This window comes from Bos indicus, chromosome 16, assembly GCF_029378745.1.
Source record: "Bos indicus isolate NIAB-ARS_2022 breed Sahiwal x Tharparkar chromosome 16, NIAB-ARS_B.indTharparkar_mat_pri_1.0, whole genome shotgun sequence".
NCBI classification, from domain to species: domain Eukaryota; kingdom Metazoa; phylum Chordata; class Mammalia; order Artiodactyla; family Bovidae; genus Bos; species Bos indicus.
The window spans coordinates 77,365,535-77,384,559 of NC_091775.1; the positions used below are offsets into that span (position 1 = coordinate 77,365,535).

A 19,025-nucleotide genomic window follows, 5' to 3' on the forward strand; every position below is an offset into this window, starting at 1 on the left:
CCCCAACTCACACACACTCCGTCAGACGCCCACACCGTCTGCACCTCTCAAGAATATTCCTGAGACTCAGTCTTCACGTAGACAAATACTGAGAGTCTCCCATGTGTCTTCATTCAGAGGAAATGTTAGATTCAGAAGATGCATCTCAAGGAGTGTACAGCATGCGACAGAGAGGCAGCACGGAATGGAAACGCTCCACACCAGCCGGCGAGCAGGACGGTGGCAAGAGCGGATGCAGACACGGGCCCCTAGCCATCAACTGGGGACCTCAATGATGGTTTTAAATCTCCATGAGCATCATTTTTCTGATCTTCAAAATTAAAGGGGTGATATTTTAATGGCTTATAAAGATTAAGTGAAAGAGTTAATATAAAGGGCCCGTCAATGCCTGGTATCCAGCAGGCACTAAATGGTCAGTTGTCTTAATAGCAATTAAAAAATCATTAATGTAAGCAAGAGTCAAAAACATTCATGTAACTAAGAGTCAATTAATGTAATTGAAAGTCCCTTGGACTGCAAGGAGATCAAACCAGTCAATCCTAAAGGAAAACAGTCCTGAATATTCATTGGAAGGACTGATGCTGAAGCTAAAGCTCCATTACATTGGACACCTGATGTGAAGAACTGACTCACTGGAAAAGACCATGATGCTGGGAAAGATTGAAGGTGGGAGGAGAAGGGGCCGACAGAGGATGAGATGTTTGGATGGCATCACCGACTCAATGGACCGTGAGTTTGAGCAAGCTCTGGGAGATAGCAAAAGACAGGGAAGCCTGGCATGCTGCAGGCCATGGGGTCGCAAAGGTCAGACACGACTGAGCGACTGAACAAAACAACCAAAATATATTTATGATGAAAGTGAAAGTGAGAGTCGCTCAGTCATGTCCGACTCTTTGGGACCCCATAGACTATACAGTCCATGGTATTCTCCAGGCCAGAATACTGGAGTGGGTAGCCTTTCCCTTCTCCAGGGGATCATCCCAACCGAGGGATCGAACCCAGGTCTCCCGCACTGCAGGTGGATTCTTTACCAGCTGAGCCACAAGGGAAGCCAAAGAATACCGGAGTGGGTAGCCTATCCCTTCTCTAGCGGATGTTCCCAACCCAGGAATTGAACCGGGGTCTCCTGAATTGCAGGCGGTTTCTTTAGCAACTGAGCTATCCACGATATAACTGTAACTTCTAAACTTGGCTCATTTTTTTTTTTTTTACATTGCTCAGAAAATATATTGAAGATACATACCTATCACATAAATGTCAAAAAGACTGCATAAAATTAAAAAACGTGCTTTCAATAATTCAGAATACAGGAGTTTTTGTAAGGATAATACCTAAGACAAAACAAGTGTTTTATATACAATAAATAATTTTCCTTAAAAACTATTTATTTTGAAAATACATAAGAAAAAAATGTCTAAGTACATTCAGCACACTTTAAAAATTAAGTTTTCATTCAAATACTGAGTCAAAGAAATGGGAAGACATGCAGAATGAAAACACTATCCTCCAACTCTCAGACAGAGCCAGCAGTACAGAGAGCAGGAGAAAGCATCACACACAAAAAGGAAAGACACAGATAATTAACAAATTCACAAAATGCAGTCAATAAACAGGAAAGATACTCCCTGACAAAATTAAATATTTCGGAGATACTGAGAATCTGGCTTTCACAATGCTTAAAAGAAAAGTCAGAAACCTAGTACCCCTATTTGTTTAATTAAGCTCAAAGAAGGAGAAAATTACACTACAAAATCTATAATAATTCATGTCAAACATGAGATTTTTTATCATTTTAACCAGCACCTAACAACACTGATAATTTAAATCATGTAAGAAAATTTTCTCTTCAGTCTGCTTTCCTCAAATCTGAAGTCTTTTACAAGTTTAAAAAGGAAAATAAAAAGAAAAATGTAGCTTATAAAGATTAGTATTTAAATGTGGCAAAATTACAGCAAAGTGATACTTTTAACTTTCCTCCTGTAACTGTAAACCTGAAACCAATCTCTTTCCAAAATACGTGATATCCAAAATCAATCACTAAGTTTGTCTTTCAAACTCATTTTTATGTTTCAACTGTTTGATAATATGCTCCACTGTAGAACAGATAACTGGTTTCCAGTCTTTTAAAGAAAGAGACCCTGTAACTGTCAATAATCTCTGAAGACTCCCCCATGTGAGTTGCATATACTACATACGGTACTATGGGTTCTACATCATGCTTTAAAAAATATACACAAATTTCAAAAAGATCAGCAAGCAAATTAGACCATGTGCATTTTCTAGAGACAGCAGCTCATCTGCCTATAAATTTACAGACTTCTCTTTGTGACTCAGTAACTCTTCAGAGGTACAAGAGCCACTGGGTGGGAACCAGTCATCTGGAAGTTGGATCAGAAAGCACACAACCCACTCACGTTTGTTCAGTGCTTTTCTAGTGCACACAGTTTACGACAGTTTATACACTCAGCCTGAAAGATAGCCAGAGGGGGAGTAAGAATTCTCATTTCACAAATAAGATATGGAAGTCGAGAAGGAATAAAGAAATGGGTTGATGTTACACAGCCTTACAGTGGTGGAATTCCTTTTAGATAACAGGTCTTATCGCTAACAATATTTTTAACCCATTTATTCATTTGGTTACAAAAGGCCAATGTAATCATTTTAGTAAAATTAGACTAACATACTTAGCCAGTAATTCAGAGGGGAAAAAAAAACATTTTAATTTATATCTTTTTGGGCTACTTAGCAATGTGGGTCACAATTCTACACAAAATCATTTTAGGGGTATTAAAAAGGAAACAGCAAAGTGGGCTAAGATATGTTAAACAGAGAAGCCCACTTAGAGAGTGTTATGCTTTAGGAAAACAATACATTTCTAAATATTGCAAAATGTCCAGGTTCTAACCCATTTAAACCTTCACATTGTACTTGACATTTCTAAACTAGTAAACCCAACTGTCTGGTCAATTTCTTAGTACTCTTAGCAAGACTGGGTAGTCACTCTAAAACGCATTAACACAGTTCATTAGTTAAGAGATGAGAATTCCAATTTCAGATAGTAAGCAACAAGGTGCCATCTGCAAGAGAACGTGGGAAACACTTAACCAAAGGGTTACTGCCTGAAAGAGCGAAAGCCGAAAGGTCAAGAACCTGGAGAAGGAACACCATGTTTTACAGCATATTCGTTTAGATTTCTGAAAACCTTTTATGAAACATTTTAGGGTGGGGGGTATTCAAGGGTTTCATTCCCTGCCCCATTTCAAAGAACCACCCAAGAGCAAATTAAAACAGTGATGAGGGAAACGCTTACAGGTTTGTATCTCAAAGCATCTCTGTAGGATCCAAACAAAGCCGCCTGTGCCCTGAGGAAGGCCCTGGCTACTCCATCCCCCGTAGCTGTGGACTGCTTCTTCAGTTTATTTTTCAGGGCCGAGACCTGCGTGACAGAGAGGAATCGTTACATTCACACCTCAGAAATTGGTACGGCGAGGGACGGGCCGACCTGCAGGCAGGCCGCAGCGTCCGAGGGTCAGCCCGGCCGCCTGCTCCTCGCCGCCGCTTATTGTCCTGACCGCGGGCAGCACCTGCTGGCCTGTTAACTGAAAGGGAAGCAGGGGCCCGCGGTAACGTGCTCATGCAAATTGGCCTGTGCGCTCCTTTTGTATTCCCAAGGCCTCCTGACATAAATAAGCTTTAATTATTTTACAGTAAACTGCTTGTGAGCCACTTTCCCGCAGATGTTTAGCCGTTACAACATGTGTCTACTTGTTTGGAGCTGGAGCTGGATGGGGAGTGTCTTGTTTCTGCTATGGAAGGTTACTTGTTCCAGGCCCTCCAGGATCACTGGCTGTTTAATTTTATTTTTGGAAGCCTCACCTGTACATATAATTTTCCAGTCACTTGTTGAGTAGTTTTCAGCATTATTAGATAGAAAGCGGGAAGGGAGTTAAGGTTACTGAGAATCTAAGCATGAGTTGGGAATTCTGTTACGCTCGTTAGACACTGGCTGTCCCATCTGATGTGAATAGTCTTCCATGCCAAGTACTCATGTTACCGTTCATGAACGAACAAACAGGGGCTCGAATGTGTGGACTGACTTGTCCTTAATATTTGGCAACCAAGAGGCGAAACTGAGATCTCAACCCAGTTCTGTCCAGTTTTTCCCACCACCACTTGCAGGATTCGAGTTCGTTATTGCCTTATGAACCAATTATCCCACTAATAATGTTTCTAAATCAAAGGAAGATGTATGATCTAGAAATCTGCATACTTTTAAAAGCCACCTATGTTTGCTACAATTTTCCATACACTTGCATCCTTTAATTTCAGGTCCTGTGTATTAATATTTTGGGGCTTCCCAGGTTGCTCAGTGGTAAAGAACCTGCCTGCCAATGCAGGAGACAGGGGTTCAATCCCTGGGTTGGGAAAATCCCCTGGAGGAGGATATGGCAACTTGCTTCAGTATTCTAGTCTGGGAAATCCCATGGACAGAGGAGCCTGGCGGGCTACAGCCTGGGTCTCAAGAGTTGGACATGACTTAGTGAGCAAACCACAGCTCCAAAATCACATTGCTGATGTGTACTTATTTTCTAAAGAGGACGTGATATGTCTGTTCCCATGCCCAGTTCACCTGACCCACTCCTTCCCACATAAAACCTCACTCTGTACACTTAAAAAGTGCTAGTGGTGCTCGTATACATTCCTCAGCAATGCTCTACCTGGGAACATGAGGTCTCGTAGCTCGTATACATTCCTTAGCAATGCTCTACCTGGGAACACGAGGTCTCGTAGCAATCCTGTTTCCTTAGGAAAAAACTGATGGGACGAGTTGGCCTGCTCCCTTACCAGAGCATATTCTCATCCTTACGACAGATACTACCAGATTAACCACGCTGTTCCTCCTTCACATATATGTGCAAGGAGTATTTACATTTCTTTATACAAGCAGTCCTGACTGCTCCTGTGAATGATGATTGTAACTGAAGTGTCAACCTAATTAACAACCAAACTTTGAATAATGCTAATGAGAAATGAACACAGCATCAGAGGCAGGACCAGCTCTACAGGTGATAAACCTTCACAGGAGTGACATTTTCCAGTGTAAAGTCACAGCCACTGTGATCTGATCAAAGACACAGACCCCCACTGGGTCCAATTATAACCACAGTTTTGAAAAAATTACTGAGTTAGGATGCTCATAATCTATGCAGAAAGGCCTTTGCAGTATAGGTCTTTCCCCATAGCTGTGATCTTCTCAATTTATATCCAGGCACCACAGATCCAGATAAAAGTTTAGAACCTAATTCACTTAGCCCACAAAGTGAATAAACCCAGATTCATTTAAGAAGTTGTTATTATTAAAATCTAACCTCAATAAATGCACATTTTTAGGTAACCCACATATTCAAAAATAAATACAGCTGAAGGATGCAAAAACAGACCTCTGACTTAATGTCCTATATTCTGAAGACAGTAATAGTGTTAAGTTCCAAATGCCTTTTTAAAAGAAAACAATGGGGATGAAATCAACACGTGTATTTCATTAATGCCCCCTAGAAAGGCTTATCATGCAGAGAATAGCATTCTAGTCTTCCGAAGTATTATAAAAATAAAGTTGGGTTATGTTTACTTTACAAAAAAAAATTACACGTCATGCCTTGTATCTTTGCAAAAGTGAATTCCTCAAGATGTATTTCCTACAAAACCTGCAGGTGGGGCTTCCCTGGGCGTCCAGTGGTTAAGAATCCACCTGCCAACGCAGGGGACACAGGCTCAATCCCTGATCCGGGAAGATCCCATGTGCCAAGGAGCAACTAAGCCCGTGCACCACCACCAGACAAGCCACCGCCATGAGAAGCCTGCACACCGCAACGAGAGAGGAGCCCCAGCTCCTTGCAACTCGAGAAAGCCCGCACAGCATGAAGACCTAGTGCAGACAAAAATAAACACAAAAATCTTAAAAAAAAAAAAAGGCAATCCATAGCTGGTGGGCTGCTGTACGGGTTATAAAGTATATGGAGCAAATGCCTTAAAGAAAAAACAAAGAAAGAAGCCTGAAAGTGACGACTCAGCTCTCCACAAATCAAGAATCCTTGGATGATCATGACACTGTGCCGGCAGAGCCTGGAAGCAAGTCAGGCCACTGCTCAGCCTTTACCACCCCAAGTCCTCAACTATGTAATGGCCAAGCAAGTCTCCCAGGGTTATTAATCACATTGCCACAAACCCTTCCTAAACAAAATAGTAACTATGTAGCCTTCACTTCCAAAATTAGTCAGTGTCAGTTCCTGAATTCCATCAAGAGATCTATGCTGCTGCTGCTGCTAAGTCGCTTCAGTCCTGTCCGATTCTGTGTGACCCCACAGATGGAAGCCCACCAGGCTCCCCCATCCTTGGGATTCTCCAGGCAAGAACACTGGAGTGGGTTGCCATTTCCTTTTCCAATGCATGAAAGTGAAAAGTGAAAGGGAAGTCGCTCAGTCATGTCTGACTCTTAGCAACCCCATGGACTGCAGCCTACCAGGCTCCTATAGAATATAGCAAAGAAAATACTTGCTCTAGAACTTCGGATAGGGTAGCCACTAGACACAGGAGTACCTGAAATGTGACCAGCCCAAACTGAGAGCTGCGGCTAGTTTAAAAAAAAAAAAAAAAAACATTGGATTTTGAAGACTTAGTATCACAAAAAGAATAAAATACCTCATTAATTATTGATTACATGCTGAAACAGTATTTTGAATATACTGGGTTAAATAAAACATTAAAATTCATTGCAGCTATTTTTTTTTGCTTTTTAGCATGGTTGCTAGAAATTTTTAACTGCCAATGTGGCCTACTTTATGTTTCCACTGTGGATGGTGCTTTTTTACATGAACAGACTATTCGTGTTGAACATACTAGTCACACAATTTCATACAGACGTGCGAGACTAAAAAAAACTGCCTTGCAAGAAATATGGTTAAGGTTCTCCTTTGCCTATTTCTACATTATTTGACCTTTACAAACTGCGCATGAAGAGCTCTTCCTTGACCTACTCGAGGTGAGCCTCGACTGTCAGCAGACGGTTGGTGGTCCCAGTTTCTCAGACCAGAGGGGCAATGAGTTAAGTGTTTCTATGTGCACCCATGAGAGCTCAGAAACAACCTGTAAAAATGAAACGTTTTTTAACAGTCAGCTTCAGATACGAGGGTACTACTTTAATATAAAATGACTGTCAACCTAGTTATTTTTCTGTACTGTAAACCATGGGAGTAAGTTATCACCAGTTACCACTGCCCTTTGTAGGGCTAATTAGCTGTGAGCAAATTTTAATATATATATTTAATTTTAAAAAAGAAAAGGTGATGTATCTTCTGCACTTTTAAAATACCTGGTCTGGGAAATAGCATTTTCTGCTTAATTCCCAAACTTCTAAGTTTAGTTTTGACATAAATGTACATCTCTCCATGATATCCTAAAGCTTATACTCACATGTAACTGAATTCAGCAAAGCACCTGAAACTTTGGTAACACAGCTATTATCACAAAATCCTATCATGGCCTCCTGAAAAAGCATCCACTGTTTTCTCTTTTTATTCTTAAGAAAGTAACCTGCAATGTTTGATGGCTGAGGATGACTTCAAAACTGATGTTTTACTTTGACATATTTAGTCTGTATATAAATTAAGTCTAATTAGGTATCATACTAGACCCTCCTCCCCAAAAAAATGTGAAAAAACTTCAGAATAAACATAATTTCACTGCTCTTATCAAGTGTTCAAATTCCTTTCCTACAATGAGCATCCAGGCTTCCGAGCAGCCGGAATTACAGCCTGGGTCTAAGCATAGTCAGAGTTCACTGCAACGTGAATAATATTTCCAATTCTCACCCTTTCCTCTTAGCACTAAGTGACTATGAGTAAAAGGAGGGAATTGCACGAGTAAACACAAAAAACAGCATAAATTAAGAGTGCAAGCCACATGCACGTGGTCTGAGCAGTGAAACAATGATGCTAACCGGGGGTCAGGAAGGGAGGTGACATAGAGGAGCTGAGATTTTTCAAGGAAGTGACAGGTTTCTCTCTTAACTTGACTTTCAGATGTGGCTTCTCAGGAAAAATAAATCAACCACTATAACCCACTAATTTTCATTTCATTTCTTAGGATCACAAAGAGAAACATCAGGGTAAAGAACAGAAGGTAGACACAAACGTTCAGGAATAATATTGGGATAAACCATGTGTCCTGACAGGGCGCTGTGATATCTTTAAGTATCCATATTCCTAATTGAACTCTACTCCAGAAACTATATACATTCAGAAGAGCTAATGCTTCAAAGGATATCTTGCTTTAAAAAAAAGTTACAAAGTTAAAATCTTCTTTATTCTTCCCTGAAACATCTTATGGTCATTGTATGAACCCAAAATTAAATCCCTACACTTTAATCCTTCTAATGTTCAGTTTCTTAGGCAATAAAATGAACCCTTTTGTCTTAATTTTCTAACATGCTTCTATTTAAGGATTAAAACACTAACCTTTAACATTTGTTAAATGAAAAACACATGATACACTGGCAGAGGGCATCGTGACAGTTTCTTTGAATGCTTAAATTACCTATCGGAACCTAAAATATGGTGTCATGTACAACTGCTTTCCCTTCAGAGGGATCGTAAAAGGAAGACAACCAAGACCGCTCTTACTCCTTCTCAAGTCCAGCGTCATGCCAGGGTCTCAATAGCAATGTCACTTCCGAGATCCAGGAGGTGAGAAAGTACCCTCGGAGGCCCTCTCGACACTGTCTTCCATGAGCAGCACACCACGTCACCGAGCCCCAGCCATCTGATCTCCGATATGGATCTCAAATCTGTCCACCTTGCTCCAAATCCCTGCCACTATCAAGTTCAAGCAGCGATCATCTCTCGCCTGGACCACTGCAAATGGTCTCTCAACCCATCTTCCTACTTCATTCTGCTTCGTCAGACCCAGGGACCTTCAGGACCTAGCGCTGGAGACGGCGTTTTTACAAGCCTAAGTGGCCTGCACGATTGTTCCTCTGCTATGGATCTCCAGTAAAGGCCCAGTAAAGCCTGGAGTCCTGAACAAGAAACAGTGACCTCATGCTCTCACTCCTGCTGTATCTCTACCACCTCATCGTGTGTAACTCTCACTTCTGTGCGTCTCACCACAGCTACACAGGGCTTCTCTCCCTTCCTGAATTTGCCAACAGCAGAACCTCTGCATACGCTTATCCCTCCTCCTCCCACTCTGCGTGGCTTCCTCACACCCACCATTCAGGCCAGTTCTGCACAGACGTACTGACGTCTCGAGTTGAACCACATAAGGCATATGTGAGTTTACAGGCAGGTAACAGTGGCCTCTTGGCTTGACTACAGCTATTTCACTTGGGCTCTCTTACAGCGGAGGTGCTGTCAGTCCACCAGCATCTCACTGAGCTCTCACTCTCTCTTTGGTAGCAGAAACCCTAAGCTCCGAGGGGCTTAGGATTACCTAAGGATTAGGGGCCTGGATAACCTAGCTGGGTTAGCCAGCCATCTCCCTGCAGCACTGTGACCTGGTGTGGCCAGGGCTTGTGTTCAGCTGATGGAACGTGAGCTTCAGGACTGCAGAGTGTACATCTTCTCGTCCTCTCCGCTCCCAGTGCGGCATATAGTTGGTGCCTCATCAGTATTTGAATGAGAGAATGAACAAATCAACAACCTGTCCAAGCGCACTTCATCCTAACTTCTCTAGTTGAGTGAACAGAGTGTCTGTGACGGGGCCCAGGATCCAGGGACCAGAATTCCCTGAGAAGGCCACCAAGTTGTCATCCCGTCAGCAGGATCTGGGAACCCCTATCGTGAGAGTGCTCACAACATCGTGTGCACAAAAAGTCTCTTGAATATGGAAAACTCAAGAACTTAAACACACACGCAGAATTTTTCAATTGTTTTAAAACCAAAATCAAGGTCTTTACATTAAATACATAAACACACACACACAGAGAGGCAGCAAGAAGAAAGAGAAGGGAACTTTTAAGATGACACAGGAGGAGAAAAGGTATTAGGAGAAAGGCTAGCTAATTTAGACGGAAATGAAAAGCCATGAGAAAACCAAGGAAACTCATGAGCACTGAAAAAAATCACTAAAAGTAACAAATGATAAATCAACTTTCAAATGGCAAATGTACAGAGACATGGAGGGAGGGACAGAGCAGGGCTGGACTGATTCTCTGCTGCAGCCAAGAGAAACCAGTGAAGATCTTTTAAATGCCTGAAGCCCAGTTAATTAAGATTTTGCATTTTTAATTTTTGTTTTATTATGCTTTGGTACTGAAAGTTTATTAAAAAATATATACACTGAGAAAACAGTAGGAAAACACAGCAGGATCTGTTCATACTCACAGACCAAAAAAAAAAAAAACCTTCGTAAACAGTCTCATCTCTGAAATTAACTATTGAGAAGAAAAGGGAGCCCCCGTGACAGCCGAAGTTGGGGCAGGAGCCCGGTGCCTGCCACCACGCCCCGCTTCTCCAGGGCCAGGAGACACACGGCAGCCCTCGAGCCACAGAGGAAGAGATTAAACCTGCTTCCAGGCTTCTCCCTGTCATTACTGTGGGAGTCAGACGGAAACACCCTTAGAGCGCGTTCTAGGAAGCAACTCTCAACAGGGACTTGAACAGCAACGTCCGCTCCAAAGGGCGGAAGAAACGCAACCTCGGTTCTCTCCCAGGACCGCTGACTGGGTGCCTACACTGCATGGTCCACTAGCTGGACAGGGGTGTCTCCTGGAGTCTACCCTATTAAACAAAACAACGTCCTCGAGATCACTCTAGAACCCAAGTCAAACTGTTATCTTTCTCATCTGGACACGTGAGAGGTCTCCTGGGGCTTCGGTCACTGCTAAACGCGATAAGGGTTACAGCAGAGCACTGGCGAACCTGGAACTAATCGAATATTCTCTGGGGCCTCTTTTTTTTCTTTATAACATATATTATGACAATTTAACATATTAAACCTTCATGTTAGATTAGAGGAAATATCCAGTGAATTAAACATATTTACTGACCTACTTGTACAGTTGGTTAAGAGTTAAATTTATTTATATACTTGCATTTAAACTGACTTTTAAAAATTCTCCAAGAAAGCCAATTCTTTCCCAAACATATTCCCAAATGAATTAACTCACTTGAATTTAGATGATCTAAAAATTTTAGTTAGAGTTTGGGTTTTTTCCCTTTAGTTTTTTAGGCTTGTAGTGATTTTTAGTTAATCGGAGCAATTTGTGTCTTTCCTGTTCATGTCATGGTAAAACCATTAACCTAGTCCTCCGTGTGATACTTGAAAGTCTCAGACGCACCACGCTTTAGAGGACTCTGTTTTATAATAAGGCCTTTTCAACGTTTTAATAATTAAATACGCTTCACACTGAATGTCACCATCCTGTAACACACTGGCCCGCGTGAAAGGTGCAACAACGCTCCATGTGCAAACTGCGCTTTCTACACAACCTTGGAACAGAAAACGGAAAATCATTTTCCAATAGCACTACCCAGAACATGAAAATGAGTTTTTAAAACAGTGCTGACAATCCTAATTTAAGTGAAATAAGTCATAATGATATTTCTTTAACAAGATTAGAATGGTGAGTGGGCTTCTACATCAACAAGAGGTACTCAGTACCCTGTGTACCACGTTCAAATGAGAGGGACCACGCACTAGTGTTTGGGCCCTAAAGTCTGAGAACCAACTTGTAAGAAATAAAGCTCCAGCCACACCAGAAACAGTACAGTTCCGTGCCTTCACCCTCTCCTCTAGCACAGAAGTCAATATTTTGACCTGCCTCAGAGTATATTATTTTTCACAATCTAGTAAGTTGAAATTATTTAAAGACAGTTATGCCACACAGGTCAAAATTTGCTTTCCTAAGTAATGAATATTCTAATGCATGTGACTTTTTCAGATGTCAATTCTAAGCAGCTTTCTTCTGTAAGAGTTAGTTTATAATTGTTTTAACTAAATATGCACATAAAGACAGATTTCCTATATCTCATTATAATTCGAATTAGCTTAATTTTCCCACAAGTGGGGTATCCTATTCATTTTTGAAACAGTAACAATTCTCCTTACTTTTCAAATTCTTCTTACTTTTCAAAAATGTTAAGGATGATAATAATTTAAATGAGTACTAATACTCTAGAAATATTTTAAATTATTACATAATCAAAACTAAATTTGTATAATGTATGTATGTGCAATGAAGGAGGTCTCAATGGTGCATTTTCTTAAATTAAAATGAACTCATTTGAGATTTCAAATGTTATATTTAATACAGACTGGCTTTTTCTGCCCCCACTTAAAAACATATCACAATAACAGTAACTGCAACTAATATTGTTACACAGCCATAAAATTTATTCTTTTATTTCAAAACACTCAAATGACATATGTTTGAAGGTACCTATATCTGGCACAGCCACTAAAAAAAATAAAATGACAATGTATTTGTAGACAAAAACTACAAAAGTATATTTTAATGGGTCGACTGCTTTTAAAAGTTATTCCATGTAATTATCAATATCGTTAAAATCACTCCCAATAAAATTTGTTTTTCTTCTTTTAATGATCCAAATCTATAGTGAAATGATGAAATCGAAAAACAAGTGTTCTTGTCAGAAGACAGGAAGAGGGTTTTTTTTTCCTTTCCCTTAAGGAAAACAAAGGGTTCCTGAAAGCTTTGGCCTGATTTATTCTTCCAATTTTAAATACCTTAAGAGCAGCGGAACTGCTACTGGCATGGTAGTATTTCTAACAGTCAATAAATCTAAAATATTATGTGTGAATATTGGAATGAAGCCATTAAGAAGATTACAGCATGCAACACAGCAGAGGGTCCATAGGAAAAAAGAACTAGTAATTCAGGACAACTGTGACCACTGACCTTTGAACAGCCAAGACCACTGGTCAAGCTGACACGATAATAAAGTGCATATGCATAGAAAGCCGTCCAGCCTCTAAGTATAAGTGTCTGGGTGAACGATTTTTAAAGGCCCCCGTTTGAATATCAGTTAATTTATTAAATTATCAAACAATACCAACAGTAATGTTCTTCAGGCTTCAAGCATATTTTATTAAGCCACAAAACAATTCAGGACTATCATTTGTGACTTGAACACATCTCACTCAAAACATTTACAACTAAAGGAAGTATGATGGGATACTTGATCATATTTCCCCACTGTAAGAAATACTCCTTCCTACTTTGGAAAACCGATGAAAAACCTAAATTTATTAGAGATGGATTAAACAACCACCTGAAATATTTTCAGAAAAGGATTTTAACTTTAGAACATCTCACACTTGCAGTAAATAGTCCTAGCTCCATCTGAGAACTATTTCAGGTTATTCATTCTTCAAATCTGTCTAAGTCTGCAGTCCTTAATTTCAGCCATACAAATACAATAGCTATTTCTACACTGTCTTGCAGAGTTCCTTTTTATGAATATTCTTTACCATTTCGGTTATGTTTCATTAACCGTGGCTTATAACTAACCAGTGGGACGATCTCTTCTGTCATTGTACACATTTAGGTTTTTACATTTTGTGAATATTGTTTAACTTCACATATTTAAATAAATGTTTAAATATCAAACTAATTCTACTAGGAAAGTAGCAGTTCTCAATTTGAACAGAATCACCTATCAAAAAATTACTATTAAAGACTGTTTTCCTCAAAGTAATGATCAGCTAGAGCTAGAGCTGACTATAAACATTTTCATGTAACACAAGAAAGCTGATTTCTTCTCTTTCTCTTTCTTATTCCTCATTTAAAGGAAAAAAAATCCTCTCTTAGAGAATTAACTGTGGGGACTATATGCACTTAAGGAAAACACTCTTAAAAGCTGGGACTTTATTTTCATAATTATGTCCCTATCTAGTGAAGACTACTTTGATGGATTTCTAAATGAACAACTCTAATCCTTTCTAGCAGCTTCTGCAAAATTTTTATAATGAGGCAATCTAGTTATAATGAGCTAAAAAGATAATATAATTCTTCACTGGCCTAGGTTTGGATTTATTCATACATAGCACACATTTTACTACAGTGAGATAAAGTAGTTAATTTGCTTCAAGGTCAGCAAGTATTTTAGGTTATTTATGGGCATAAATAATCTGATTTTGACTTTAAAGTCACGTTTTTCCTATCAGCAGCCATAAAAGCAATCAAGGCAAGTATTGTTGTATTTTTTGAGTTTGAAAAAAAAATAATTAAAAACTCAAACCTAATAATGATTTCAAAGTACTTGCAATATTACTGAAAATAATATTTTGAAGGTTATTTCCAAATTTTAATATAGCTGAATAAATGGATTTTTAAAAGGGAGTTATTTTAAATTAGAATTATGTTACATAGGTATTTTTAAATAGACATTAGAATATATACAGAAGCAGTACAATCTGCATTTGTACCCTGTTCTAAGTAATACAAAGGCCAAAAAAATGCATTTCTGAAAACCACTTAACACAAAATACAGAATATATCCTATTATAAGCTGCAGACACACACATGCACACACACACACGCACACACACACACAAACCTCTGCAAGATCAAAGACCAAAAGAGAGCTGGCACTTAATTTATCAGCCTTTACAGACAAAAGACAGTTTTCGTCATTTCAAAAGGATCAGATGTCTTTTATGACAAACTGGGTTTGCAGTTTAATTTACAAATAGAATCCTAAGTAAGCAGTCTGTGCTCTGCCAGAGCAAATGACAGTGTAGGTTTTCATTCTTGCGGCCCTCAGCAGGAGAGAAAAGATTAAAAATAAAACTGAAATAATTTAGAGAAAACAAATAAATGTTTCAGAAAGTTGAGGGAGATCAAAGCCAGAATTTTCTGACCCCAACTGTACAAGCATTTCTTATTATATTGACCAGTGCCATCAGCTCATTAATTAAAAGGAAAAGCATTGGCAGGTGGCAGGGAAGCAAAAGCCGATAATTGGCCCCCTTCTTCTTCTTGCCTTCAAAAACTCGCTCATTCTTCTGCAAGACATGCCACCAGGCAGACAGAAATGCCTACTTTGTAATATAATGATTAAGATGAGATGAAGAGACTTGTGCTTAAAGAAACTCTGCCTAATGAATGCATCGAGCTGTTTAATTACGATCCTGCTCTTACAATAAGGAATGTGATGCTCCATTCGACATCTCCTCGACTGCCAAAAGGTAAAAATATTAAATTGAGGCTCTACATTGCTTCCTCTCACACCACATGCACATAGGCAACCCTTTTATTTCAGACAGAAAAAGTGGGAAAGCAACTCCTGGTGATTCAAGGGTCCAGGAGAAAACACACACGTATGTTCACCACAAAACACCCTCCACACTTACCACATCGCTTGGAAGGCTGCTCAAGTCATTAAACGGTGATTCTAAAGTGTTTGTGTCAACATTTAACATAACCACATCCTCCAGTGATTTATTTTTCACTCTCTGTTTAAAAAACACAATTATAAACATACATCTTAGTATAGTTTCCTTCCAAAACTATCATGAGCTTAGACATGTAGAGAAAATTAATTTTAATGCCTTGGCCTTAGAAAAAAAGGAAAATTCTACACTATGAAAGAATACAAACAATTTTGCCTTATGCGAAAGTCTATCTACAACCATTCAAAATGGTAAGAGTAAAAAGTACTTAAAATAGAATGTTTACTCACCTAAAAATATTAATTTAGTTCGGAGCAACTAAATGGGATCTAACTACCAAAGAGATATTACAACAAATACAAAATAGCACACAGCTATAATAAACTGTAAATATTTATATTCTTTAAATTTTACCAACTGAATTTCAATCCTATGATACAGGAACTTGTAGCCAGTTCTAGAGCTATTTTTAGCATAAATCGTACTTCAGGGTTAACATAAAACAATAAATATGACTAAGTAGTAAATCAAGTTTTAAATTAGTAAATATTTCCTCTATTATCTCCGTATCAATTTGGTATAAGTTGATGATGACTTAAAAGTGAAAGCTAAATAAGAAAAAATGACAGCAGTAATACAGAATTTGTTGTATTCTTTATCCAATGAAATTAATAAAAAGGATCAAATTTAACAGCCTATCAGATCAACTATGTGACTTGTCATATTTGTTTGAAAGCTTAGTCAATGGCCAAATGATCCCAATGCATGCACAAATCTATTAAAGTTGTATCCTTAAAGAAACATTTATAATTTATTTTTCCTATCTAAACTAATATGTCTACTTAAATCATATAATTCTATTAGTCTTATTTAAATGATAGCAAATGTTATTCCCTAGTGAAAATAAGTAATATGTACATTAATGAAATATATCCATCAACTCAGAATTCCATAATTGCATAGTTCAACTAGCAATCGACCAATTAATCTCAGTGCAATAGTTTTAAAAGTGACATTCTAGAATAACAGCCATTTTTCAATTTAAACACCCTAAATATTAAATTGGCCAGGACAATCTTTTAAGTTAGCCACGACTGGAATTTCTGCGATCTATTTAGAATTTCAAATATCTGTGTACTGGGCAGAATTCTAAATTTGCTAGGAAAATGAAAGTCTAAAGTAGGGAGTTTTTATGAATTAAGAAAGCCATAATGTCTATGTGGGATATGGATTCTCAAGTGCACACATGATTCTGAAACCCTTTCTTGTAAAAGACACTATAATTATTCTAAAGTAAGATTCAATTAAAAAAAAATAAAGTAAGATTCAGAAGATGGCCATTTCTAACAAATTAACAGAGAATCACTTATAATAGTGATATCAGTGCCAAATATTTATGAACTCACTTCCCTTCCATGTGTATATGTATATGTAAAAGAGATTTACATATGTAAATATGTAGTTATCTACAAATCAACTATAGCATAACTATAAAAATAACTATTTTATGAAGAAAAATATGTGTATATTAATGGCATTTATATGGAAAAAGTATACCTTAAATTTAATTTCCATCTTCAATTCTAAGTTGCCTTTTAAACAGAAATAGTAAAGATAATCCAGAAACCTGATGCTTTTTTTCAGGGAATGAAGTGAGTTCATCTAAATAGCCCAGAGTAATGGTTTTGTGATCCCAAAATGTTTGTAACATCACTAACACTTAACTCTGAATAAAGGAAATTAGTCTTGGTATGAAATGTATACTTTTTTCAAAGTTTCTCTTAGATTAAAAAAGTCTGATAATAGCTGAACATTAAAATTTGTTATAGGGAACAATCGGTAAGAATGGAAAATGTATTCATTTCAATAAATCAATACACTGAGCCTCTCTAAAGTGAGAACAATTCTACAAGGGGGTGGAGATAGTATGCAATTTAAATGTTTTTTTTTTTTTTTAATTCAGATTAATGTATTTTCTCTTTTATTTCCCTCCAAACCTAGCTTTTGCTATTTTCTAAAGAAGAATAAAAGGTCAGATGGCCTGTGAAATGGCATCTCTTCCTCTGTCCCATACTCTTCTGTCTCACAAAATTCATGAACTTATTTTGGTGAGGAAAGAGTAAGAAAGTGTGGAAAGAGAATGTGCTTTTTATCCCTCAAAAATAAAAAGATACTATCAGGACACAGGCTGAAAGTCTTCTTGAGGACAACACAGGATGCTGAGCCACCCAGTCTGCTGGCGTCCCCCGCCCGTCGCCCTCGTTGCAGGTGAGGCCAGCACACACCTGCACATAGACGCCAGGAGGGACATGGCGGCGGCCAGCAAACGATGCTGTGAAACCGGGTCGACACTTTGTCTAGAATCATTCAGTGACGTAAGCCCTGCACTGGGAGCTTCTGCGGACTTACTCCCTATCACTAATAGGCCTTAGTCTGCCTGGACTTTATCCCTAAAGTCTAGTTTTCAGGGGGAACAAAATGCCCCTAACCATTCATTTCAGAAGCAAACTTAAACATTTTAAAAAGAGATTCCTAGCCAGGTTTTACTTATAACCACATAAAAATAATTTGTAAAAGGTTTAGAAAGTCATTTGGTTCCTATCTTTGAACAATTAGGTTTAAAAGTCTTTGTAAAACTGATAAAAAGTGTTGAAACCTTCTTGATGGAGAGGGAAGAGGATATTTCAACACTTCCCCAAGAAAAAAAAATCAGTCGTATTTGCAGCCAAACAAAATGCGAAAAATTAGCCAGTCCTGTTTCACGTGTAAAATGTGTGAATATATTTGTATTTTAATTGTAATTCCACTTAAATAAAATTTAAAAAGCACTAAAGATTAGAATTTTAGCTAAAAATAAACCTGCCTAATAATGCCATATAAGAATGGAATTCTGATACAGGATGTGTGTCTCCTGGTAAAAGACTAAGAAGAAAGTTACTCAATGGTACCCAATTGGTTTGAAGACATTCCCGAAGTTCCTGGTATAGTTTCTCATTCACTATTCAGCCAAATAAACCAAATAAAGCCAAATAAAGACAGCTTAATAAGTTCAGAGTATAAAAGGAGCAGAGATTCCAGCTGATCTAATTGTGGCTTCATGCAGTCTCACTTCATGATAAGAGCCATTTGAAAGGTAGAAAGGACTGCTTGTCCAAGACAATAAGGAGTAAAAAATTCTTAAATTTGTTTCTTTAAAAAGGTAATGATTTTCTCAACAGGTGTCCAATAAACGTGATAAATTTTATGGAATAGTTAGAGCATGTACTACCTGCTGCAGTATTCTGGAAAAGCTTTTTTGTTTTAAAGGTTGATATAGAATCATTATGCAAAATAATAAAACAGGTACAACCACTTCAAATATTTTTCATTTGCATAAATAAATGTATTATAAAAATGATGTGTTCTGTTAGGTATGTTTAATAGATATGTGCACTAACATCAAAATCAAATTCGATGACTTTAAAAAAAAAAAATCATGCCAACCAACCATGGTTAAATTTTTGCAAGAAATCAAACTACATGAATAAAATGCCGGTCATATATTCTACACTCTACTAGCAGATTAAATACCTACTTATTTATGTTTTATCTTATACAATTTGTTTTCACTACAA

General features: G+C 38.1%; 1 protein-coding gene across 13 annotated transcripts in view; it reads right to left on the reverse strand.

Annotated features, from left to right (window-relative positions):
* The window catches only part of DENND1B (DENN domain containing 1B), a 280,306-nt gene that overhangs the window by 81,128 nt on the left and 180,153 nt on the right, over positions 1 to 19,025 (reverse strand). For 12 of the 13 annotated variants that reach the window (XM_070768714.1, XM_070768713.1, XM_070768710.1 and 9 more), the window contains 2 exons: positions 15,373 to 15,474; positions 3,311 to 3,436 (listed from right to left, as the gene is read on the reverse strand). In XM_070768714.1, the coding sequence (XP_070624815.1) occupies positions 3,311 to 3,436; positions 15,373 to 15,474 (228 nt within the window). The remainder of the gene's footprint in view (positions 1 to 3,310; positions 3,437 to 15,372; positions 15,475 to 19,025) is intronic. The other variant, XM_070768716.1, reaches the window with a different exon arrangement.